General features: G+C 47.5%; 1 protein-coding gene across 1 annotated transcript; it reads left to right on the top strand.

Annotated features, from left to right (window-relative positions):
* Positions 1-207: 207 nt before the first annotated feature.
* LOC310888763 (aquaporin-3-like) lies at positions 208-25,241 on the top strand (the record flags this gene model as incomplete). Its single annotated transcript, XM_083815831.1, has 5 exons — positions 208-306; positions 11,785-11,911; positions 12,082-12,219; positions 13,714-13,832; positions 25,029-25,241. Coding segments are annotated over 4 exons (483 nt in total), but the record flags the coding sequence as incomplete, so codon positions are not given.
* Between the last annotated feature and the right edge of the window lie 563 nt (positions 25,242-25,804).

Below are 25,804 nucleotides of genomic sequence, written 5' to 3'. Positions count from 1 at the left end.
GCTTGGTCTGTCTCATGCTGAAAAGGAGGAGAAAAAAGGGTTTTGAAGAGGCTGGAAGGGGTGTGGTCACTGGGAGGTGTGTCAGGCATCGTAAACTTATTTATAAGCAAAGGCAGCTCTGTTGGGGAAGAAACCTTGCTGAGGCTGTGTTACCTGATGTTTCCTGATACTGCTGGAAAGGTATCTTTGCTGTGATGGGGGGGGGCGCAAAAGGATGTTCTTGCTACTATTGAGGAGCACCTGAGGATCAGAAATAAATTAGCACGACAAGCTCTGGCTGAGTGCTCGGGGATGCTGATCTTGGTGGTGAGTCTGTGTTGGGGTGAGGGGGGCATTGTCCTGGCAAAGGGGCTGTGCTGCTGCTGGGATTTGTCCCGTGGATGAGCCCAGCTCCAGTGCTGTGGAGCGCAGGGAGCAGAGAAGGCTCTGTGTAAGAGCAGGAGTTTTCCTGGAGATTGTGCAAAGCTTCATTTCCCTCTCTGCTCTGGAATGTTTTCTTGGCACTGAAATAGTACAACTATTATCACCTGGGCAGTGAAAGCTTTTTCCTTGTTTTCTTTTCTTTGTACATTCTATGAATAAGCCAGAACTTAGTGCTGCAGTATTTTTTTCTGCTGCAGGTCTCTCAAGCCTTATCAGTGGAACTGCATGATGTCATGACAGCCTTTGCTGGCAGCTGATCATGTGTGTGGCAGTGCTGAGCTGTTGCTCCATGTATTTTTTTAAGTGCTGAAAGGCAACCAAACTTTTCTGCTTGTGTAGTACTTGGTTCCCAAAGGGATGGGGTATGAGGAATAAAGTGGGGTGGATATCTTTGAGGTAGAAGGCAAACTTCATCTGAAGTGGTGGGGATCCAGAGCAGTCCTCCAGGCTTCTGTGGAGTGACAGCAGGCTTACCTCTTGCTGTAACTGATAGCAGGGTTGTTTGGGGAAAAAACTGATAGTTGGAGGGGCTGAAAGCAGGGGAAGGCATGATGAAGCTGCCTGCCCTCTTGGGGACAACAGAGGGTCTGACACAGTGTCTTATGCTTTCATAGCATGTACTTTTCTGATGAGGAAGAGGGGACTACTGAATCTGGTGTGGGAGGATAAATGCTACCATAAAATGTTAATACTCCTAGAAAGAAAGCAGCTTTGCATAGTGCAATGGCTTTATCTCCAGAATGACCCAGCTCTGGTGACTTGCAAATCTACTGGTTCCTTAGGGAAGGGTTACTTGGATTAAGGTAAGGAAACCTTTCCTAGTAAGGATACTAGAAAAGAAGGAAAGAAGGGGGATGGGGCTGAAATTAGGCTTGTTGGAGCTGTAACAGGGGGAACAATGGCAAGGCCGGGGGAGAAGGCAATGGCCCAGCTGAAGTGCGTCTACACTAATGCATGCAGCATGGGTAACAAACAAGAGGAGCTGGAAGCCATCGTGCAGTGGGAAGGCTATGACTTGGTTGCCATCACGGAAACGTGGTGGGACCACTCTCATGACTGGAGTGCTGCAATGTCTGGCTATAGGCTCTTCAGAAGGGACAGGCAGCACAGAAGGGGTGGTGGTGTGGCTCTCTATATTAGAGAGTGTTTTGATGTTGAGGAACTCGAGGCTGGGAATGATAAGGTTGAGTCCCTATGGGTTAGGATCAGCTAGAAGGCCAACAAGGCAAGCATCCTGGTGGGGGTCTGTTATAGACCACCGAACCAGGATGAGGAGACAGATGAGGAGTTCTACAGGCAGCTGGCAGAAGTTGCGAAATCGTCAGCGCTTGTTCTCATGGGGGACTTCAACTTCCCAGACATATCCTGGAAGCACAACAAAGCTCAGAGGAAGCAGTATAAGAGGCTTCTGGAGAGTGTGGAAGCTTCCTGATGCAGCTGGTTAGAGAGCCTACCAGGGGAGGTGCCCCGCTAGACCTTCTGTTCACAAACAGTGATGGACTGGTGGGAGATGTGGTGGTCGGGAGCTGTCTTGGGCAGAGTGACCACAAAATGGTTCAGTTCTCTATTCTTGGCGAAGTCAGGAAGGGGACCAGTAAAACTGCTGTCTTGGACTTCCGGAGGGCTGACTTTGAGCTGTTCAGGACACTGGTTGGCAGAGTCCCTTGGGAGGTGGTTCTGAAGGGCAGAGGAGTCCAGGAACGCTGGGCGCTCTTCAAGAAGGAAATCTTAATGGCTCAGGAGCGGTCCGTCCCCATGTGCCCAAAGACGAGCCGGCGCGGAAGAAGACCGGCCTGGCTGAACAGAGTTGTGGCTCGAGCTTAGGAGAAAAAGGAGGGTTTATAATCTTTGGAAAAGAGGGTGGGCTACTCAAGAGGACTATAAGGATGTTGCGAGGCTGTGCAGGGACAAAATTAGAAAGGCCAAAGCTCATCTGGAGCTCAATCTGGCTACTGCCGTTAAAGATAACAGAAAACGTTCTTACAAATACATCAACACAAAAAGGAGGACTAAGGAGAATCTCCATCCTTTACTGGATGCGGGGGGAAACTTAGTTACAAGGGATGAGGAAAAGGCTGAGGTGCTTAATGCCGCCTTTGCCTCAGTCTTTAGCGGCAATACCGGTTGTTCTCTGGATACCCAGTACCCTGAGCTGGTGGAAGGGGATGGGGAACAGGATGTGGCCCTCACTATCCATGAGGAAATAGTTGGTGACCTGCTACAGCACTTGGATGTACGCAACTCGATGGGGCTGGATGGGATCCACCCGAGGGTACTGAGAGAACTGGTGGAAGAGCTGGCCAAGCCGCTTTCCATCATTTATCGGCAGTCCTGGCTATCGGGGGAGGTCCCAGTCGACTGGCAGCTAGCAAACATGACGCCCATCTACAAGAAGGGCCGGAGGGTAGACCCGGGGAACTATAGGCCTGTTAGTTTGACCTCAGTGCCAGGGAAGCTCATGGAGCAGATTATCTTGAGTGTCATCACGCGGCACTTGCAGGGCAAGCAGGCGATCAGGCCCAGTCAGCATGGGTTTATGAAGGGCAGGTCCTGCTTGACGAACCTGATCTCCTTCTATGACCAAGTGATGCGCTTGGTGGATGAGGGGAAGGCTGTGGATGTGGTCTACCTTGACTTCAGTAAGGCTTTTGACACCGTTTCCCACAGCATTCTCCTCAAGAAACTGGCTGCTCATGGCTTGGACTGGTGTACGCTTCGTTGGGTTAAAAACTGGCTGGATGGCCGGGCCCAAAGAGTCGTCGTGAATGGAGTCAAATCCAGTTGGAGGCCGGTCACTAGTGGAGTCCCCCAGGGCTCAGTACTGGGGCCAGTCCTCTTTAATATCTTTATCGATGACCTGGATGAGGGGATCGAGTGCACCCTCAGTAAGTTTGCAGACGACACCAAGTTAGGTGCGTGTGTCAATCTGCTCGAGGGAAGGAAGGCTCTGCAGGAGGATCTGGACCGATGGGCTGAGGCCAACTGTATGAAGTTCAACAAGGCCAAGTGCCGGGTCCTGCACCTGGGGCGTAACAACCCCAAGCAGTGCCACAGGCTGGGAGATGAGTGATTGGAAAGTTGCCTGGCAGAGAAGGACCTGGGAGTATTGGTTGATAGGCAGCTGAATATGAGCCAGCAGTGTGCTCAGGTGGCCAAGAAGGCCAAGAGCATCATGGCTTGTGTAAGAAGCAGCGTGGCCAGCAGGTCTAGGGAAGTGATTGTCCCCCTGTACTCAGCTCTGGTGAGGCCGCACCTCGAGTACTGTGTTCACTTTTGGGCCCCTCGCTACAGGAAGGACATGGAGGTGCTCGAGAGAGTCCAGAGAAGGGCAATGAAGCTGGTCAGGGGTCTGGAGAACAAGGCTTAAGAGGATCGGCTGAGGGAGCTGGGGTTGTTTAGCCTGGAGAAGAGGAGGCTCAGGGGCGTCCTTATCGCTCTCTATAGGTACCTTAAAGGAGGCTGTAGAGAGGTGGGGGTTGGTCTATTCTCCCACATGCCTGGTGACAGGACGAGGGGGAATGGGCTAAAGTTGTGCCAGGGGAGGTTTAGGTTGGATGTTAGGAAGAACTTCTTTACTGAAAGGGTTGTTAGGCATTGGAATGGACTGCCCAGGGAAGTGGTTGAGTCACCATCCCTGGAGGTCTTTAAAAGACGTTTAGATGTAGCCCTTAGTGATATGGTTTAGTGGAGGACTTGTTAGTGTTAGGACAGAGGTTGGACTAGATGATCTTAGAGGTCTCTTCCAACCTAGACAATTCTGTGATTCTGTGAAGGTGTGTAGAAGATAATAGGAAAGTAACTAGCAGAAAGCTGCTGTTTGTGAATCACTGATGTTGCTGCAGTTAGTCTCAGGATAGAAGCAAGGTAGTGTTTGTGAAGAGGAATTATGTCTACTGCTAGCCAAGTTAGTATTGATGGAGAAATGAGGCAAGCCTTTAGCCATGTGGATGTGAGTTTTCAGAAGGGCTTGTGGTTGAAAAAAATGTTATTCTTTCTTCCATCTGCTACAACTTGTCCCTACAGCGTTGCTGCTGTGAGGCGGAGAGGAGTCGGGATGTGCTCAGAGCATGGAAAGGTTTGGTCCAAACTCATAACCAGCTTCCAAAATGAGTGCCCCTCAGCCAGGGACTGCCCCTGGGAGCACCACATTTATTGTGTTTTAGTGTGTGCACACAAATCTTGTAGGAGTGACCTGGGATCTTCTGTGTCTCTCATGCAGAGGACAGAAGGCTGTGGGAGCTCTGCGCCCGTATGGGAGAAAATGGGGCAGGTGGTGGGAGAAATGGTAAAATCCCAGGCATGGCAAACGCTGCCTGGTTGTCAGCAGGCAGAAACAGGGTATGCAAAGGGGGAAATGAATCCATGAATCCCTTGGAGCTGTCCTAGTCTATTATTCTGTTAATGAAGTGCAACTTTGAGATTTTGTTTCTTTTAATAAGAAAAATCACTTTTTTTCTTGTTCCCTACCACCCAGATTCCTGTGCGTCTCTTATCAGCTGCGTGAAACAGAAAGGGCCTTGAAATTGACTTTTTCCCCCCCTTTAGAGGACCTGAATAGTGGTTTAAGCTGCATAATCCCAGGACAGAGATCTGGATTCTGTCTGGAGGGAAAATGAGCATTTGTATCCCACGATAGTTCTTGCTGCCTGCCCTGCCAGCAGGCTGAGCTGGGTGTGAATGCATTTATCTGCATCTGAGCCCAGTAAGAATCTGTTATGGGCTTCAGAGAATAAATACCTGAGGAAGGCCATGGGATCCATTCACAGGAGATGGTATTGACTGAACATGAATATATTGAAACTGAGCAATATTGAGGATGGATTTAAGGCTTGGTACTATTCACACTGAAGTCAACTTCCTGAGCCCAAAGGGAGTGAGAATGTTTAAAGTTTGCAGCTTACTTGAGATTGCACTGTGTAATGTAAAACTTGTCCCACTGTAGGTATTGGCATGGCTTCAGCTTCTCTCCTCCCTCTCACTTGCATAACTGTAACTCTCTAAAGCTCTTCTAGAGCAAAACCATTTCAGACCCCTGCAAAGTATCTTTGCTGGTAAGAATCGACCTGGTGCTTGATTCTTGCTCTCTTTAAAAGAGGTTGTAAAGGTAGCAGACCATTACCTAAAAAAAAAAGTGCCTTTTTTTAAAAAAGAGAAAAATAGTCCAGCTAAGCAGCCAAACCCTGAACAGCGCAAAGGTGAGGTGCTGTCAACTTGCAAGCAGCTTCCTCTGCGCACAGCACCTTGCACAACGGAGTTGCAGTCTGTGCCTGGTTTCCCTCCTGCTACAGGAATGGCAATGTTGATTCTGTTTCCTTTGATAATTAAGATGACCCTCCCCCTTCAAAATATACTTTCTGAATGGTACATTAGGTTTGAACTTTATAGCTGTGTCGGAAGCACCCCTTGCTGGCAGTGGTTAAGCAATGCAAATGCTGAAGGCATTTTCTGAGTGACTTGCTATTTGTGTTATTGCTGTAGCAACTCGCTGAAGCGAGATTTCCAGTGGCAGGTCTCTGTGCTTTCCTTAAAGGCTGGGTCTGTTTGCTTTGCTCTGCTGGCTATAAATACCAAAGGTGGCTCTGTTAGATTTTTATATTTGCAAGAGAAGTAACTTGCTGCTGTAACTGATTTTCCCAAGTTGGGCTAACTATGATTCACTGCTGTTGAGGCATGAGGAAAGAACAAAACTATTCCTAATTGCTTTTCAGTCGGGCTGTCCTGGCTTTGTGGCCAAGTGGGAGCTTTTTGGGATATGAGTGTGCTGTAGACCACAGAAACCAAAATACCAAAGTGGTTGGGATGATCAAGGTGATCATTAACTGTTGGCAGTGCAAAGCTTAAAGTCTGTGCTTGTGCTGCAGCCATCTGGGGTGGCACAGCAATTTCTAGTGTCGCTTACTTGATTTGTGCCAATTTTCTTAAAGCCAGCTTGTAGCACTTGGAGTTTTTATTATTATATTTGTTTTGGTAGGATTTAAAAGGGAGTGGAAATCTTTCTTTTGAAAACATCACTTGGTGGGATGCAGCTTTCCCCCAGCAATGCCCAACTCTGTGAGCAAAACCCCACCGGAAACTCAGGTCTTTCTAAGAGCTGAAGCCTCCTGATCCAAGGGACATCAGGGATATCAGAATGTGTTCTTGCTTCAGTGTGTGGGAAACAAGCTAAAGTAACAAGTTTCCTCACTAATGCCCAAATCCTCCACTGATGGCTGCTCTTTTTTGCCTTTTTTTTTGTTGGTGTGTGCTGAGAGCAGTCTCTCTCCATCTCTGAGCAGCGTTATCGTAGCACATGATGTGTGTATGGCACAGCTCCCCTCAGACTCCTTATCTCTCAAGTCCTGCTGCCCCACCTGGCTCTGAGACAGCTGGTGATGAAAAGAGTTGTAACATTACAGACCATCCACCTCTGCTCTTCCCTGCTGGGCTGTTTCTGCCTAGGCTGGCTACAGCTGTGCTGGACAAGAAGCCAGACTGGGATCTGATGTTTCTCCCCTGCTTTGCAAACTCTAAATGATGACCCATCTGTTTGTTTGAGAGAGATTTTGAGGAAGGGCGTAAGTGGTGCTCTTTGCACTGTCCCTGTGGCTTGTAGAGGTCCCCTCTGGCTGTGTGGGCTGTGGAATTGAGGAAGGTCTGTGGATGCTGGAGATGGATCTGCCTTCAGATCCACCCAGCTGGTCCCGATACATGGGAAGGGCAGCAAGAGGCCATGTTTGGGGTTTGCACTGTATTAACTCAGTCTCACATTGAGCTGCAGGGAAGGAGTTGGGAGGTGGCTTTAAACTGGCTGTAGTGAGAGCTCTTCCTCCTTGGGGAGGACTTTGGGAAAGTCCTAGGTTTTGAGTTCCCCTCTGATATGAAGAAAGGGGTCTCTGATACTTAAAATCTTTCATCAGTAGCTCAGGTTCCCTTCCTTCAGAGTATCCCCTGGGTTTGACTGCCCTTCTGTCATCTTCCCCACCTAACCAGAGGGCAGTGAGGGCTGAGCAACCTTTCCCATCCACCAAGGTGATTAGGGTGGACTTAGAGTGGGATCCTTGCCTAATTCCTGGTTTGTTTGCTAGCTGAAGAGGAGAGTTGCAGCTTGGGCAATACCACTCCTCCTGGGCTATGCCAACAAAACTTTCCCATCTTGATTTAGAGATCAGTCTGTCTGAAGTTCAAGTGCAAATGCATCCAGGCCTTTTGTGTTGTACCTGGAGATGTGAAAGAGCACTGACAAAGGAGAGAGAGGGCAAGTGAGGGAGGGAACCTGACTGCTGTGCAGGGGAGCGCTGGGCACTACCCTCCTAAGTTCACCTACAGAACTGCTTTGCACAAGAGCTCTCTGTGAACCCAGGTGGCCTCGCTTCTTCATTAGCTCTTTCAACATTTTATTATTTTTTTTGTCCTCCAAGATTTTCATACCAGCTCTGACTAACTCCAGGCCTTTTTTTTGTCTCTAGCCAGGGAGAAGATGGAGTGTTTGTCACCCAGTGTGACAAACCCAGCAACTTGCTACTATTCCTGTTATATTGTTATTAGTTGCTGCTTCTGGCTGTCCCCTCCCTTGTGCAGCCCCTGGAGTCTCTTAACCCTTTCACCTTTGAACTCTCTGCAGAACATGGTGGGCTTCTGTTCATTTTCTGCAGTGCAAGGAGTTGTGTTCTCCCTCAAGCTTGTGAGGGAGAAGCCTCCCTGCTGGCAGTGAAACCATTAGATCTGCCTGAGCCAGTGAGATGAAATTAGGGAGCTGACTTCCATTATCCTGGTGTAATGGGGGCAGCGACCTCACTTCCTAGGAGAGTAGCTTTAATACATCAGAGTAATGGCTTGTTGCAATCATTTTATTAGCACTTAAAAAATTGCTTTTGAACTTGCCTAGTGACTCATGGAGATATAACAGCTGACTGCTGCACACCCTGCCATGTGGGGGACTAACCTGGGTTTCTGTTGGTTGGGATGTTTTCTAGTAATTTAAAATCAGCGTGGTGGCAGCAGTTATTAAAATCCTGAGAGTGATCTTCCCTTGGGTGTGCACTGCTATCTCCTGACCATAGTGGTCTAATATTGACTAAGGACTTTTACATCCACTGTGTGAACTTAAAGCATTCATCCATTTAAAAAAAAAAAGTGCTGACTTGCTTTTTATTTGACATTCTCTGCCTTTCATCTCAAACTAGCTGCTCCTGAACTCCTATGTATTGGAAAAAGGAGACTTCAAACTTTAAAAAAAAAAAAAAAATAATAATAATAATAAAATAAAATACATGGTGAGGGTATCCCATATTTTATAGCTTGGGGAATTAGAGGGAAAACTAACAAATAGGGGAAGTGGAAATGGTGTGATTAAGTTTTGTCACTACCACAACAAAATGATGGGCAGCTGGCAGGGCAAAGATTTGGAAAAGTGGATCATGACAAAATCTGAGTTGTAAACTTTGTCTGAATTCTGTCCCTTTGAGCAGCATGGCAGACCATAGTGACAGTATGTGCTCCAGGTGCTGTTACTGTCACTGATGCTTCTTTAGAGTCTTGAAAGAGTATATCAAAAGGAAAAAGTGTCATTGTGGTAGTGGGGGTTTGTTCTGCCCAGACTTAGGAAAGTCAGAGTTGGCTGCCTGGAGTGCTGACTACATCAGCAGAGAGAAATGAGACGCTAGATCGAACTACTTGGTGTGGCTGCTCATCTTGGGAGGATGGGTTTCCTTTCAGATGTTGCAATTTCTCTCCATTGAGTGTGGGGGGGAATTCAAGATGACCAGATCAGACTCATCATATAACTCAGATGTATAAAGGTGCAGAAAGTCCCACTCCAGGTAAACATGTATTTTGCACATACATGGTGATAGTTATTTTAACTTCTGTGTCTGTAAATGTAATCATTAAGCTGCATCCCTCCAGACAAAACTGTGTGATACAACTTGTGTCAAGGCTACCCCTGCACCTGACTTGTGAAGGTGTACCACTGGCTGATGCTGAGTGCTGCTGGATTGTACCAGATGCTATAATGTAAAACCACTTGCCACAGGAGCAGGGATAAGCATGATTTGAATGGATTACTAAAGTTCAAGTGCCATTGATGGATGTCACGTATAAGAATGTGTTCACGTTTTAAAGGACTTCATTGGTAGGGCATGGAATTGCACACAAGCATATCAAAGTTCAAACTTGTTCATAAATATCACCTTTTTTTTTTAAATCTGCTTAGGGTTAGGTTTTCTGTTGTTATGCTGAATTAAGCCAAACAGTGCTCAGGGCTCATCTGATAAATAGTTGTAATGCTTCTGTGGAGTGGCCTGGAGGTGTTCTTGCATGGCCCATAGACTTTTTTCTGCAGAAAAGCTGGAGAGCGATTTTTAAGGAGGAGGATGGGGAATAACCTCTTGAGAAATGGCAGAGCTGGAATTCCTTCAGGTTGAGACAAGACCTTTGTGGGTAGATGAGGTGGTAGATGACAGGGTGGAGAATTTTTACTTTGTGGTTTCTGTGGCTAATGAGCTACCAGTTCTTTCAGTGTGAATAACAAATACCTTCATCAACAGGAATAAACTGGGGCCAATCCTGCCAAACTCAGGTGCCCACTGCAGCTTTTTGTGGGCTCATCCCTCTCTGGTCAGACTGATGTGCTTGCTGTGTGGCCTTAGAGGTGAACACCATGGCCAAATACTCTGTTGAAACTTCTGTCTGAAGTGTTCAGGGGCTCCTCTGGGGTAAGAGAAAGAACAGATGTCACCCTGGCCATTAGCCAGTATTTATTTGTTCAGTTGGAGCTACATTCCCCTCAGCAGCTTGGACATGGCTGGGAGTGATGGCTGTTTGCTGCACAACAAACAAGACTCATCCCTTCTGCCTTCAGCTGGGTGTCTTCTCTGCCGTGGCTTTCCAGTTGGGAATCTTGGGGTTAGGACATTGGAGGGGCTGTTCTGATTCTACCCAGTAGAGAGCAGTGCTGGATGTCACCTCCTGTTAACTAACAAGTTCTGCAGGTTCCTTTGTTCTTTCTAAACAAAATCCTGTGTTGGGGACCTGGCTTCTTGTCAGGAGGTACCTGTGTACAGTGTCCACCTTGTGAGTTCGCCTCCAGACTATCTGGCCACCCCTTTCCCAGAAGGCTGAGTGCAGTGTTTGCTTTGTTAGTAATTCATCAGTTATCAGGGGGATGAGTTAGCTGTGTTTTGGCTTTGCCCTTCCTTGGAATTGTGTTGCTCAACAGCATGTCCAGTGTTGGCAGGAGAGGTGAAGAGATCCACCCCTGTCTCCCAGTGCCTATTTGGTGGCTTATCCCCTAAGAGCAGATGCTGCCTGTGAGTAAGTAATCCCTGGTACACACTGAGAATCAGTTCAAGTAGAGTCAGTGGAAGGTACAAGCAAAGAGAAGGTCAGGACTAGGGCCCCTTAAAGTACATGGTAGGTAGTGGAAAGACTTGGCCAGGCAGAAGCAATCCAGCAGGATGAGCGATGAACTGAACCACCTGGGGAAACTGCTCACCCTTAACAACCCAGGCCATAGGAAGCATGGCTTTTGGATGTGGTTGGGAACATAAGGATCACACATCTTGAGCAAATGTCTTTGAACATGAGCATGTGCTTCCTTTAGCTATTAGGCAATACCCCTTATCACCCAACAGAAATAACTTTTGTTGTCCAAAGTACTTGATGCATGTTGGTACTGTAGAGACAGGCCAGCTGTGTTGTTCCAGTCCTTTCCTACATAATTTTGCTATAGGAGGGATGTGGCTGGCTTGGGGTGGTGTGGGCTGTGCTCCAAGTGCCCACAGCAGGGAGCATGCCTTGGGTTTGGGACAACTGCAGGTAGCTCAGCTCAGGGAGGCAGCCCCAATCCCTCAGCCAGGGCTGCTTGAAGGAGTGTCTGTGAATGCCAGGCTGATCATGACTTCAGCCATGTCTTTATTTTCAGGCAATAGCAAAATAGTGCCCTGCTAATCTATGTGCTACTGGGTCAGACTATTATTAGCCATTTTTAACAGTAAGGTGCCCAGTTCCCTTGTGTGAACAAGTTGTACTGCAAATACCTTGGTTCAGGGTGCTGTCTCACTGATTCTTCTTGCCTACCTTTAGCTGCCTTAAATTGAGATGTTTGGATAAAGATATTCAGTCTCTTAGAGATGTGAGCTATGGGCTGATCTTTCTTCAGATTTTTTGTTCCTTGCTTCAGTTCCTCTAGCCAGGTGCTAGGCTTGCCTTGTGTCCTTTCTCCTTCCTTGCTGTTGCTGGTTATGACAACTGAGGGTTGAAGCTTTACAGCTCACCCATGACTCAAAGCCTTCAGTGGTGTAAGCAGAGCAGTCAAGGGTGTCAGTCAGCAACTGGCCCTGATGTGAAACAGAGGGTAACTTCAATCTTTTTTTTTCCCCCCAGCTGTTTGGCTGTGGCTCTGTTGCACAGATTGTGTTCAGCAGAGGGACTCATGGAGGCTTCCTGACTGTTAACCTGGCCTTTGGCTTTGCTGTGATGCTTGGCATTTTGATCTCAGGACAAGTGTCAGGTATGTTGTGACTTTGTGTGGGCTGGAATTCACTTGTGGCAACTGGTGTGTAGTCCTAGATGGCTGCACGTTTCCTGTGTGGCACTGGTATGGAGACTGGTGTGCCTTGACTCATCTCTGGGACCCAAGTTCTGCTTGCAAAAGTGCACTAATCTCCAGTCTTTCTGCAGGTGGACACCTGAACCCTGCTGTCACTTTTGCCATGTGTTTCTTGGCCCGGGAGCCCTGGATCAAGCTACCAATTTATGCCCTGTCCCAGACTCTTGGGGCTTTCCTGGGAGCTGGCATAGTCTTTGGGCTCTACTATGGTATGTGCAGATAGTGTGTGCACACACATCTATTATCCAGATTAAAACGTATCTTCCAAAAATGTTGATGAAATGCTAGTAGTAATAGAGACTTTCAATCTGAGCATTGTTCCAGAGCCATTTTATCCTTCTTGTTAAAAAAAAGAAAAAAAGATAAACTTCACCTGATTTTTTTTTCTGCATTGTCTGGATGCTAGTGTGAGACAATCAGACTTCTAGCAGCTTTGGCAGCTCTTAAGCCCTTATCAGGATGACTGTATGTCCTGGAAAACATCCCAAAAATCCAGTTCCTCATAAGTCTATTCCTCTGTCATGGTGCTCCTTGATACAACAATATTCAGTGGACAAGAACTAAACACTCTTTGTGCTGATCAGGAAAAGGTTTAATGCTGTGTCTTGGTTCCAGTTAGGACAGAGTTAATTTTCCCTCCTAGTAGCTGGTAGGGTGCTATGTTTTGGATTAGGATGAGAAGAGCGCTGATAACATGCTGATGTTTTAATTGTTGCAGAGCAGTGTTTACACCAGGCCAAGGACTTTTCGGCTTCTCGCTCTGTCCTGCCAGCGAGCAGGCTGGGGGTGCAGCAGGAGCTGGGAGGGGACAGACCCAGGACAGCTGACCCAAACTGGCCAAAGGGGTATTCCATACCATCTGACGTCATGCTAAACAATATATAGGGGTGGCTGGCTGGGGTGGGGGGCCGGCTGCTCGGGGATAGGCTGGGCATCGGTCAGCGGGTGGTGAGCAATTGCATTGTGCATCACTTGTTTTCTTACACATTATTATTATTAATACTATTATCATTATCACTATTATTATTATTATTGTTATTATTATATTCCTGTCTTAATAAACTGTCTTTATCTCAACTCACCGGCTTCACTTTCCCGTTTCTCTCCCCCATCCCAGAGAGGGAGGGGGGAGGGTGAGCGAACGGCTGTGTGGTGTTTAGCTGCCAGCCGGGTTAAACCACAACATGCTGCTAATTCCAAACAAAACAGTACTGCTGTAATTCTGTAACATAAACAAGTAAAAGCAATCAGCACTTACCATTGCTCAGGATTTAATGGGTGTTAGAGCTAAAACAGTGTTCCAGTAGTTGGTGGGCTGAAGTCAGATTATCTGCAGAAGAGAACTAACCCTATCCTAACTAGCTGCCTAAAACAGGGTTGAGCATCTATTTTCCTCTTAACTGACCACAGAGGGAACCTATAGAATGTGCTTAGGGTAGTTATCCAGCTTCTATACAGCAGTAGGTGAAGGGCCAACTGCTCTATAGGACAGCCCCAAGAGGTGAAAGTAATTGCATATTGGTTTAGAGGAAGGTGCAAGATTAGCCCAAATCATATTTGCTGCAGATCAGATCCATAACAATATCTTATGACTTCTGTAGCACCACAGGTGTTTAGGCACATTGTGGGGGGGGGGGGAATTAGGATTTGGATTAGTGTTTTGTTTTTGGGCTCTAACTCTGGTGCCTTTTCCCCACCTCCAGATGCCATCTGGGCTTTTGGTAACAACCAGCTGTATGTAATGGGACAGAATGCCACTGCTGGTATCTTTGCCACCTACCCATCTCAGCATCTGAATGTTGTGAATGGATTCTTTGACTAGGTAAGAGGGTGCTGGGAGGATGCCAGAATTTGAAGAGGTATCTTTTGGGATGGTTCTGGGCCTCTCATTTGGTTAGAGAATGAATTGCAACTTCAAGACGAGATAGATTGGCTTCGAAACCCTTGCTGTATTGGTCCCTTGCTAGCCTGTAGGAAGGTCAGAGCTAGAAAGACTTAAAGCAAGAAAGCTTGTCTTAAAGTGACTAACCAGTGTTAGTCCCAATGCTTGCCAGGACACCAGTGAAAATGACATTACTTGGTCTCAGCTCCTGAAGGATGTCTCTTCCTCGCTCCCATTGCACTACTGTGGCTGTTGCACAACCTGGAGGTCAAGTGGGTGTGGGGTGCTGGCTGGTGGTGGAGGGGTCTGTCTCCTCCCTGTTATAAGCGAGACCATGCAATTTTCTGGTCGAAGATAATTTATTAAGTAAGCAGGTACAAGCAAAACAGTGCTGGGCGGCTGGGGAGTCTCCGCTCCATCACAGCACGCAACTTTCCCTTTTCAGTGTCGCCGTTTTATAGTATCCAAGTTTTGGCTTGTCAGGACTTGTTGAATCTTCTGAAGCTGCGCAGTTCCTTCTGTTTCTTTCAATGATCATGCGTTGTGCTCGTGTTCAAGGGTAGTAAAGCGGCAAACAGTATTTCACAGAGTCTTTGTTTTACCAAGGACGTTTATCCAACACCCCCTCCCCACTATCTACTTGCTTAGTCTTCCCCTTAACAAGGTCGTAAATTGCAAAACCTTATCTTCTCAGCAGATTCTCTGAATTCCTTTTAAAGACAATGAACAAACACCCGCTAATTTATCACAATCCCTCCTTTTTCTTTTTCTAACATATTTTGTTCATTGATGAATTTTTGAAGCACTTGTTTGCTCAATATTAAAGTTTCTGCGTCATCCTCCTCCTGTTCAAGAGATTCATATTTCGCACACACAAGCATAAGGTGAGCTGCCTCTAATCGGTTTTTTACAATCGTGATTACTCGATTGAATATACATGGTCCAAAAGTTAGTGTAAATATGAGCAGCAACAAAGGTCCTGCTATAGCTGATAGCAGTGTAGTGAGCCAAGGCGAGTAATTAAACCAGGATTTGTACCAGTTTTGGTGGGCTTCATTCTCCCTTTTTCGTTTTTCTAGCCCTTCTCTCAATTTAGTCATTGTATCCCTTACCACTCCAGTATGATCAGCATATACACAACACTCCTCTCGTAGGGCTGCACACAGTCCTCCTTGTTGTAGAAAAATCAGATCTAATCCCCTACGATTTTATAGTACTACTTCAGATAAGGATCGCACAGATTTCTCTAAAGCTGATATAGATTGCTCGATACGGGCCAAATCCTCATCTACAGCAATGCGTAAAGATGTAAATTCTTGGCTTTGTTTTACCAGAGAGGTAATTCCAGTTCCGGCTCCTGCAGCCCCCAGAATCATCAGAGTGGCTAAAGTAACAGCCGTAATAGGCTCTCTCTTCCTTAAGTGGTTTTTTGCCATAGCATGTTGGATGTACATATACTCCTCAGAATGGTAAAGAATCCTTGGGATAATTACTACCTGTACACAGAAATCATGAGACGAGTTGAACAATTTCAAAGATAAGCATGGAGTTACCCCCAGAGACGAACATACCCATCTGGTGTTATCTGCTGGTATTAACCATTTTTCTTTGTCTAATTGTGTAACATTTTCTGTAATATTGCATAAATGGAACTTCTCACCAGGGACCGTGCCTACGCATCTGCCATTCCCAGTTACTTCCGTTAACGTTATTCCTACATCCCTTCCCCAATTGCATTGTGGGGGATCGGTTTCGTTTGAACGGGTGGTCTCTCCCAGATCCCCAATGGCATCGTAATATGGGGGCCTTATATCAAGACATAACCAGCAAGGTCTAGGCACGTCTGGATTTGTTTGATTCAACAACTGATAACTAGCATTCATGATTCTCCATATGTTATTCCCGGTCACCCCTTCATTTCTAATCCCGTACTCCGAGTTTACTGATTTATTAGTGTTGTGGTTTAACCCGGCTGGCAGCTAAACACCACACAGCCGTTCGCTCACCCTCCCCCCTCCCTCTCTGGGATGGGGGAGAGAAATGGGAAAGTGAAGCCTGTGAGTTGAGATAAAGACAGTTTATTAAGACAGGAAAATAATAATAACAATAATAATAATAATAGTGATAATGGTAATAGTATTAACAATAATAATGTGTAAGAAAACAAGTGATGCACAATGCAATTGCTCACCACCCGCTGACCGATGCCCAGCCTATTCCCGAGCAGCCGGCCCCCCACCCCGGCCAGCCACCCCTATATATTGTTTAGCATGACGTCAGATGGTATGGAATACCCCTTTGGCCAGTTTGGGTCAGCTGTCCTGGGTCTGTCCCCTCCCAGCTCCTGCTGCACCCCCAGCCTGCTCGCTGGCAGGACAGAGCAAGAAGCCGAAAAGTCCTTGGCCTGGTGTAAACACTGCTCTGCAACAATTAAAACATCAGCATGTTATCAGCGCTCTTCTCATCCTAATCCAAAACATAGCACCCTACCAGCTACTATGAGCTACTTAACTCTGTCCTAACTGGAACCAGGACAGATATCCACCCCTTATTCCATACCATTTATGTCATGCTCAGGTTACACTCTTTCCAATACATTCTAATTAATCACCATTTTCATCTATGATATATAGCAATCATGGTAGTGATGACATACATTATTATATAATAATTAACATACTACAATTCAACTCATGGGCTATTCTCACCCAGTATCAAATCCCCTTGAGGTACACACCGGACCTCCCCATTCTTTTGCATTACCCACCAAGTGCATCCAGGTCCCTGAGCAAAAGCAATTCCACGAATGGGTTTGCCTTTTCCTGAGGCAGGAGTAGCCCAGACTGTTTTACCCAGCATGTTTCTTACGTGCACTACAGGAACTTTATCCCCTTCTACAGTGCGTAACAGGTTTGATTGGGCAGGTCCAGCTCGGTTGGCAGATCCCCTGGTATTGACTAACCAGGTGGCCTTTGCCAAATGTGTATCCCAATTTTTGAATGTCCCAGCACCCATTGCTTTCAGTGTAGTCTTCAACAGTCCATTGTATCGTTCAACTTTTCCAGAGGCTGGTGCATGATAGGGGATGTGATACACCCACTCAATACCATGTTCTTTGGCCCAAGTGTCTATAAGGTTGTTTCGGAAATGAGTCCCGTTGTCTGACTCAATTCTCTCTGGGGTGCCATGTCGCCATAAGACTTGCTTTTCAAGGCCCAGGATAGTGTTCCGGGCGGTGGCATGGGGCACAGGATATGTTTCCAGCCATCCGGTGGTTGCTTCCACCATTGTAAGTACGTGGCGCTTGCTGTTGCGGGTTTGAGGGAGTGTGATGTAATCAATCTGCCAGGCCTCTCCATATTTATATTTCAGCCATCGTCCTCCATACCAAAGAGGTTTTGACCGTTTGGCTTGCTTGATTGCAGCACATGTTTCACAGTCATGAATAACCTGTGCTGTAGTGTCCATGGTCAGGTCCACCCCTCGATCACGAGCCCATCTGTAGGTTGCATCTCTACCTTGATGGCCTGAGGTGTCATGGGCCCATCGGGCTATAAATAATTCACCTTTATGTTGCCAGTCCAGGTCCACCTGAGCCACTTCAATCTTAGCAGCCTGATCCACCTGCTGGTTGTTTTGGTGTTCTTCAGTAGCCCGATTCTTGGGCACATGAGCATCTACATGGCGTACCTTTACAACCAGGTTCTCTACCCGGGCAGCAATATCTTGCCACAATGCCGCAGCCCAGATGGGCTTGCCCCTGCGCTGCCAGTTGTTCTGCTTCCATTGCTGTAACCACCCCCACAGGGCATTTGCTACCATCCATGAATCAGTATAGAGATAGAGAACTGGCCACTTTTCTCGTTCAGCAATATCTAAAGCCAGCTGAATGGCTTTTACTTCTGCAAACTGACTCGATTCACCTTCTCCCTCAGCAGCTTCTGCAACTCGTCGTGTAGGACTCCATACAGCAGCTTTCCATCTCCGATGCTTTCCCACAATACGACAGGACCCGTCAGTGAATAAGGCATATTTCTTCTCATTTTCTGGTAGCTTGTTGTACAGGGGGGCTTCTTCAGCACGAACCACCTCCTCCTCTGGTGATATCCCAAAGTATTTGCCTTCTGGCCAGTCCATAATCACCTCCAAGATTCCTGGGCGACTGGGGTTTCCTATTCGAGCCCGCTGAGTAATCAGTGCAACCCACTTGCTCCATGTAGCATCAGTTGCATGATGCGTAGAGGGGACCCTTCCTTTGAACATCCAGCCTAGTACCGGCAGTCGGGGTGCCAGGAGGAGCTGCGCTTCAGTACCGACCACTTCCGAAGCAGATCGAACTCCTTCATATGCTGCCAATATCTCCTTTTCAGTTGGAGTATAGCGGGCTTCAGATCCTCTGTATCCCCGACTCCAAAACCCCAGGGGTCGACCTCGAGTTTCCCCAGGTTCTTTCTGCCAGAGGCTCCAGGTGGGACCATTCTCTCCGGCTGCGGTGTAGAGCACATTCTTTACATCTGGTCCTGTTCGGACTGGCCCGAGGGCTACTGCATGAACTATTTCCTGCTTAATTTGTTCAAAGGCTTGTCGTTGCTCAGGGCCCCATTCAAAAGCATTCTTCTTACGGGTTACTTGGTAGAGCGGGTTTACAATCAGACTGTAATTTGGAATATGCATTCTCCAAAACCCCACGACACCTAGGAAAGTTTGTGTTTCTTTTTTGCTAGTTGGTGGAGACATAGCTGTTATTTTGTTGATCACATCCATTGGGATTTGACGGCGTCCATCTTGCCATTTTATTCCTAAAAACTGGATCTCTCGTGCAGGTCCTTTAACTTTATTCTGTTTTATGGCAAAACCAGCCTTCAGAAGGATTTGGACTATTTTCTTCCCTTTCTCGAAAACTTCTTCTGCAGTGTCACCCCACACAATGATGTCATCGATGTACTGCAGGTGTTCAGGAGCTTCCCCCTGCTCCAGCGCAGACTGGATCAGTCCATGGCAAATGGTAGGGCTGTGTTTCCACCCCTGGGGCAGCCGATTCCAAGTATATTGGACTCCCCTCCAAGTGAAAGCAAACTGTGGCCTGCACTGTGCTGCTAGAGGGATGGAGAAAAATGCATTAGCGATATCAATTGTGGCATACCACTTGGCTGCCTTTGATTCCAGTTCATACTGGAGTTCTAGCATGTCCGGCACTGCAGCACTCAGTGGTGGCGTGACTTCGTTCAGGCCACGATAGTCCACTGTTAGTCTCCACTCACCATTAGACTTTTGCACTGGCCATATGGGACTATTAAAAGGTGAATGAGTCTTGCTGATCACTCCTTGGCTCTCCAGTTGACGAATTAGCTTATGGATGGGACTCAGGGAGTCTCGGTTGGTGCGATATTGCCGCCGGTGCACAGTTGTGGTAGCGATCGGCACTTGCTGTTCTTCAACCCTCAGCAACCCCACAACAGAAGGGTCCTCTGAGAGACCAGGCAAGGTAGACAACTGTTTAATGTCCTCTGTCTCCAAGGCAGCTATGCCAAAAGCCCAGCGGAACCCTTTTGGGTCCTTGAAATATCCTCTTCTAAGATAGTCTATGCCAAGGATGCACGGAGCATCTGGGCCAGTCACAATACGGTGCTTTTGCCACTCATTACCGGTTAGACTCACTTCAGCCTCCAATACAGTTAACTGCTGGGATCCCCCCGTCACACCATAAATACAGATGGGCTCTGGCCCTTTATAGCTTGATGGCATTAGAGTACATTGTGCACCGGTGTCTACCAAAGCCTTATACTTCTGTGCGTCTGACGTGCCAGGCCATCGAATCCACACAGTCCAATAAACTCGATTGTCCCTTTCCTCCCCCTGGCTGGAGGCAGGGCCCCTCTAGTCCTGGTCAGAATCTTCATTTCTGTGTTTAAAGGACTGCCTGCTGGAAGTTGGAGCAGCAAACCTTTCAGAGAACTCCTTTTTCCCAATTGTTTTCCTTTGCAATTCACGTACCCGTGCCTCTAGGGTCGCAGTAGATTTTCCATCCCATTTTCTCATGTCCTCTCCATGGTCACGTAGGTAAAACCACAGGGTGGCGCGGTGTGTGTGCCCACCATATTGTCTTCCTTGCATAGATGAACGTTTACCCCTAATAGCTGAGACACTGGTTTGTACAGGTGGGGAGGAAAATAAACTCTCTTTAAGTTGGTGGATCTCTTCAGAAAGTTTCTCCAAGGTATTCTCTTTTAGCTGGTGGACACTAGTTCGTTCAGGTGAAGGGGAAGATAATCTTTCTTCAAGTTGGTGGATCTTTTCAGAAAGTTTCTCCAAAGCATTCTCTTTTAGCTGGTGGACACTGGTTCGTTCAGGTGAAGGGGAAGATAATCTTTCTTCAAGTTGGTGGATCTTTTCAGAAAGTTTCTCTAAAGCATTCTCTTTTAGCTGGTGGACACTGGTGCGTTCAGGTGGAGGGGAAGATAAATTCTCTTTAAGTTGGTGGACCTCTTCAGAGAGTTTCTCCACAGCTGAGACACAGGCCTTTAGGGAAGAGGAGAGATTTCCTTCGTACTGCCGGAGTATTTTAGTCACTTCATTCACTGTGGGATTCTCCTCCGTTTTCCAGGCTAGCATTGCCAATGAGCTGGCATATGATGATGGGGCACTCTGTACAAACTTCCGCCACATGGGTAGTGTACACCGGACTGCATCTGGATCTGCGGATGTTTGTGCGTCGTCTAGGTCCTTATAAATTACTTCCCGTACGGCCAATTCCCTCAGGTACTGAATTCCCTTCTCCATGGTGGTCCATTTGCTTGGTAAACATACAAGTTCTTCCTTGAAGAGATACCTTTCCTTCACAGCTGACAGGAGACGCCTCCAGAGGCTGCGAGATTGTGCTCCATCTCCAATTGCTTTGTCAATGCATGCGTCCCTAGCAAGGGATCCCAGCCGCCTGGCTTCCTTGCCCTCCAATTCCACATAATTGGCTCCCGTGTCCCAGCACCGGAGCAGCCAGGTGACAAGCTGCTCACCTATACAGCGACCAAAATCTTTTCGCACATCTCGTAGCTCACGCTGGTATAGAGTCCGGGTAATTACTGTTGATTTTTCGACATCCTCATCCTCATCTTCAGTCTTCTGCACCTTTGATGGCCGGTGTAGAGTCCGGGTAGTTACTGTTGATTTTCCGACATCCTCATCCTCATCTTCAGTCTCCTGCACCTTTGATGGCTGGTATGGAGTCCGGGTAGTTACTGTTGATTTTTCGCCATCCTCATCCTCATCTTCAGTCTCCTGCACCTTTGATGGCCCAGCCTCGTCTTCACTACGCCCAGACTTAGCAGAAGACTGTCTGCGTTTTAAACGACCTGAGCCTCTATACCATTTTTTCACCTTGTCTACAGGGGCAACTTGCACTGCTACAGCTCGTTTCTCTGACCCAGCCACAGGGTCTGCCACAGGGGTTGGAATACCCTCTGCGGGGTCAACTTGCACTGCTACAGCTCGTTTCTCTGACCCAGACGCAGGGTCTGCCACAGGGGTTGGAATACCCTCTGCGGGGTCAACTTGCACTGCTACAGCTCGTTTCTCTGACCCAGCCACAGGAGTGGGAGCAGCTGCACGAGCTGGGGCAGCTGCAGGAGCTGGAGCGGCTGCAGGGGCTGGAGCTGGAGCGGCTGCAGGGGCTGGAGCTGGAGCGGCTGCAGGAGCCGGAACGGCTGCAGGAGCTGGAGCTGGAGCTGGAGCGGCTGCAGGAGCTGGAGCTGGAGTGGCTGCAGGGGCTGGAGCGGCTGCAGGAGCTGGAGCGGCTGCAGGAGCTGGAGCTGGAGTGGCTGCAGGGGCTGGAGCTGGAGCGGCTGCAGGAGCCGGAACGGCTGCAGGAGCTGGAGCGGCTGCAGGAGCTGGAACTGGAACGGCTGCAGGAGCTGGAGCGGCTGCAGGAGCTGGAGCTGGAGTAGCTGCAGGAGCTGGAACTGGAGCGGCTGCAGGAGCTGGAGCGGCTGCAGGAGCTGGAGCGGCTGCAGGAGCTGGAGCTAGGTTGCTAGTAGCATCAATTGCAGCTCGATAGGCACAAGCCAGACCCCAGCACGCTACAGTGATTTGTGTCACTTTGGAACTGCCAGAGTCATGACACCTTTTTTTCAAGCATTCTGCCAGCTTTTTAGGATTTTGCAGTTGTTCAGGGGTGAATGTCCAAAACACTGGAGGTGACCACTGCTCTAGAAACCTGCCCATATCCTCCCACACTCCCTGCCACTCGCAGCTATCCCGCCTCAAGACAGATCTCCGGATGAGATTCCTAAGTAGTTGTTTAACCCTCCACAAAATCTGAAGCGCATTCAGGAGACATAACAACAAGAGCAGGCTGGTCTGAGTATCCCAAGGATATTCAACATCTCGGAGAACCACCGTAACTAACTCGGGGGATAAGAGGGTGGTGGTGAAGGAGAAAGGGAGAGTGAACAGGTAGGGAAACATGTCTTCCCCTGTCCCCTTCACAGATTGGCTCCCTAACGAAAACAGGCAATAGGTGTAATTGCTAATAGTTTCCGAGATATGGGTTCCAAAGTATAGAGTCGATGTCAGTGCTGAGTACAAATACCAGGTTAAAGTCGTGACCAGATATCTCATCATTTCATAAGCCATTGCTACCCCGCACAGTACCATAACAATCTTAAACCAGGGCCCGGAAAGGATAAACAGTGCAACAGGGAGCACATACAGAAAGTAACGCACCATAAAACTCAATTTGGAATACAGGTACAGCAGACTGGAGATTAAGGCAATCAACATCGTGACTAGCAACTATTAAGCAGGTCCAATACTTATACCAATTTTAGTTTAACACACTCTGGTCAGATTTGTCGATATCTCAACCCTTCGGGCCCCACGTTGGGCGCCAAAAGGACTGTTGTGGTTTAACCCGGCTGGCAGCTAAACACCACACAGCCGTTCGCTCACCCTCCCCCCTCCCTCTCTGGGATGGGGGAGAGAAACGGGAAAGTGAAGCCTGTGAGTTGAGATAAAGACAGTTTATTAAGACAGGAAAATAATAATAACAATAATAATAATAATAGTGATAATGGTAATAGTATTAACAATAATAATGTGTAAGAAAACAAGTGATGCACAATGCAATTGCTCACCACCCGCTGACCGATGCCCAGCCTATTCCCGAGCAGCCGGCCCCCCACCCCGGCCAGCCACCCCTATATATTGTTTAGCATGACGTCAGATGGTATGGAATACCCCTTTGGCCAGTTTGGGTCAGCTGTCCTGGGTCTGTCCCCTCCCAGCTCCTGCTGCACCCCCAGCCTGCTCGCTGGCAGGACAGAGCAAGAAGCCGAAAAGTCCTTGGCCTGGTGTAAACACTGCTCTGCAACAATTAAAACATCAGCATGTTATCAGCGCTCTTCTCATCCTAATCCAAAACATAGCACCCTACCAGCTACTATGAGCTACTTAACTCTGTCCTAACTGGAACCAGGACAATTAGCAACCTCCAGTGGTTTAGGGCTATTAGGAGTTAGCATTCTAAAAGCTTGTGTAGGCTGAATCCTCAAAACATTCCCCGACAGTTTCTGATTTGGTCCCACCCGTTGGGGACTCTTAGTCTCTTCCTTCTTTATATAGATGATGCCTCCCCTATCAGTCCCGCAGCAACCTTGGTTCGAATCCGAGTCACGGCACCAAATTTGTTATAAGCGAGACCACGCAATTTTCTGGTCGAAGATAATTTATTAATTAAGTAAGCAGGTACAAGCAAAACAGCGCTGGGCGGCTGGGGAGTCTCCGCTCCATCACAGCACACAACTTTCCCTTTTCAGTGTCGCCGTTTTATAGTATCCAAGTTTCGGCTTGTCAGGACTTGTTGAACCTTCTGAAGCTGCGCAGTTCGTTGTTGGGGGTCGTTCTGTTTCTTTCAATGATCATGCGTTGTGCTCGTGTTCAAGGGTAGTAAAGCGGCAAACAGTATTTCACAGAGTCTTTGTTTTACCAAGGACGTTTATCCAACACCCCCTCCCCACTATCTACTTGCTTAGTCTTCCCCTTAACAAGGTTGTAAATTGCAAAACCTTATCTTCTCAGCAGATTCTCTGAATTCCTTTTAAAGACAATGAACAAACACCCGCTAATTTATCACACTCCCTTAAGTTGCCACCAACCACAAAGGCAGAGCAGCTGCTCAGCTGTGGCAGCTTGGAAGCAGGTTCAGGAAGATGTCTTCAGCTGCTTTTGGCTGCTTGGATGGTTGTTCATAGCTCTCCTGTGAGTAGGGAAAAAGGTGTAGGTGTGATGGAGCTTGTTAGCTGCTAGAAGGAGTGAGCTCTATTGTCCCAATGATGTCCCAATGATCCCAATGGGATGCTGTCTGATAATGCCATGGGATGACTTAGTGCAGCTCTTTAGAGAATTGTGGTGGTTTTACCTTGCTAAGCAGCTGAATTCCACCCCAACTGCCCTCTCACTTCTCCTCAGAAGAGGAGGGGAAGAAGTAAAGGAAAGAAACAACTCACGGGTTGAGATAAGGATAATTTTCCTTAATAATTATTTTTCCCTTTAATTAAAAATAGTACTAATTAAACAATTTAACTGAAGGGGAAAAAACAACAAGTAAAGGCTGTGTGGAAGTGCAGAGGAAAGAAATTACTCTCTACTTCCCACAAATGAGCGATGCTTGACCACGTCCTTGAAGCAGGGCCTCAATGCATGTAGCGGTTGTTCGGGAGGACAGATGTTTTTGCAACGAGAGCCCACCCCTCCACTCTTCTTCCTTTTCCCACCTTTTATTGCTGAGTGTGACATATGGTATGGAATATCCCTTTGGTTGGTTTAGGTCAGCTGCCCTGATGATATTCCTTTCTCACTTTTTGCCCACCCCCAGCCTGCTGACTCTGGGAGGGTTAGAGAGAGTCCTGATGCTGTGCCAGCACTGCTCAGCAGCAGACACAACACTGGTGTGATACCAGTGCTGTTCTAGCTATGAGTGCAGAGCACAGCACTGTATGGGCTGCTGCAGGGAAAGTTAACATCCCAGCCAGACCCAGTACAAGAATGAGTCCTAAAACCATGGAACTTCAGAGGAGTTAAGTAACTTGGTTAAAAGATTGGCCTGGAATAAATTTTCTTTTTTTTTTTCCCCTCCCTTCCCAGTTCATTGGCACTGCCTCCCTGATTGTTTGCATCTTGGCTATTGTGGATCCCTACAACAACCCTGTCCCCACGGGTCTGGAAGCTTTCACAGTTGGCTTTGTTGTCCTTGTTATTGGAACCTCCATGGGCTTCAACTCTGGCTACGCTGTCAACCCTGCTAGGGACTTTGGGCCTCGTCTCTTCACAGCCATTGCTGGCTGGGGCTCTGAAGTGTTCTGGTAAGTGCTTGCCAATGAAGACTTTGGGCATCAAGGGGAAAAAACAATATAAATCCAAGTAGGTGGTATTTCTGGCATCGCAGAAAGTCTTAGCACCGATGAGGTATCTCTGGACTGTATAGACATTTTAAAGAAGACACTGTTAGCTCTGCTGCTGCTTAAGAAATTGTACGAGTAGGGCAGTTTCCAGCAAATGACTTAACTTTGCTATCAGGAATGAAACCTCAGGGCGTCTATGAGAAGTTCAGGTGTACCTTGAACATGATTTTTTTTTTTTAGTGGTAGGAAACGTAGGGCCTTTGTTATAACTGTTTCCAGGTATAACAAAATCTAATTAAGAGTCATGAACAATACAGGCATGTGTTGTCAAGGGATGCTTTCCTGCAAGTGGTGGGAAGGAAGTGAAGGTGCCTAGCTCAGACACTGCAATGGTTTCTCTCCTTTCCTTGTGGGGAAACACTTTTGGAAGTCCTGGAAGCAGCTGTTCTGAAATACTTGTCACCCCAGCTTGCAGCAAGAGGCAACATCTGTCTTCCATGTTGCAGTGGACACGGGGTT

Source organism: Anser anser (assembly GCF_964211835.1).
Source record: "Anser anser genome assembly, chromosome: W".
NCBI classification, from domain to species: domain Eukaryota; kingdom Metazoa; phylum Chordata; class Aves; order Anseriformes; family Anatidae; genus Anser; species Anser anser.
This window is presented reverse-complemented; position numbering and strand designations above follow the sequence as displayed.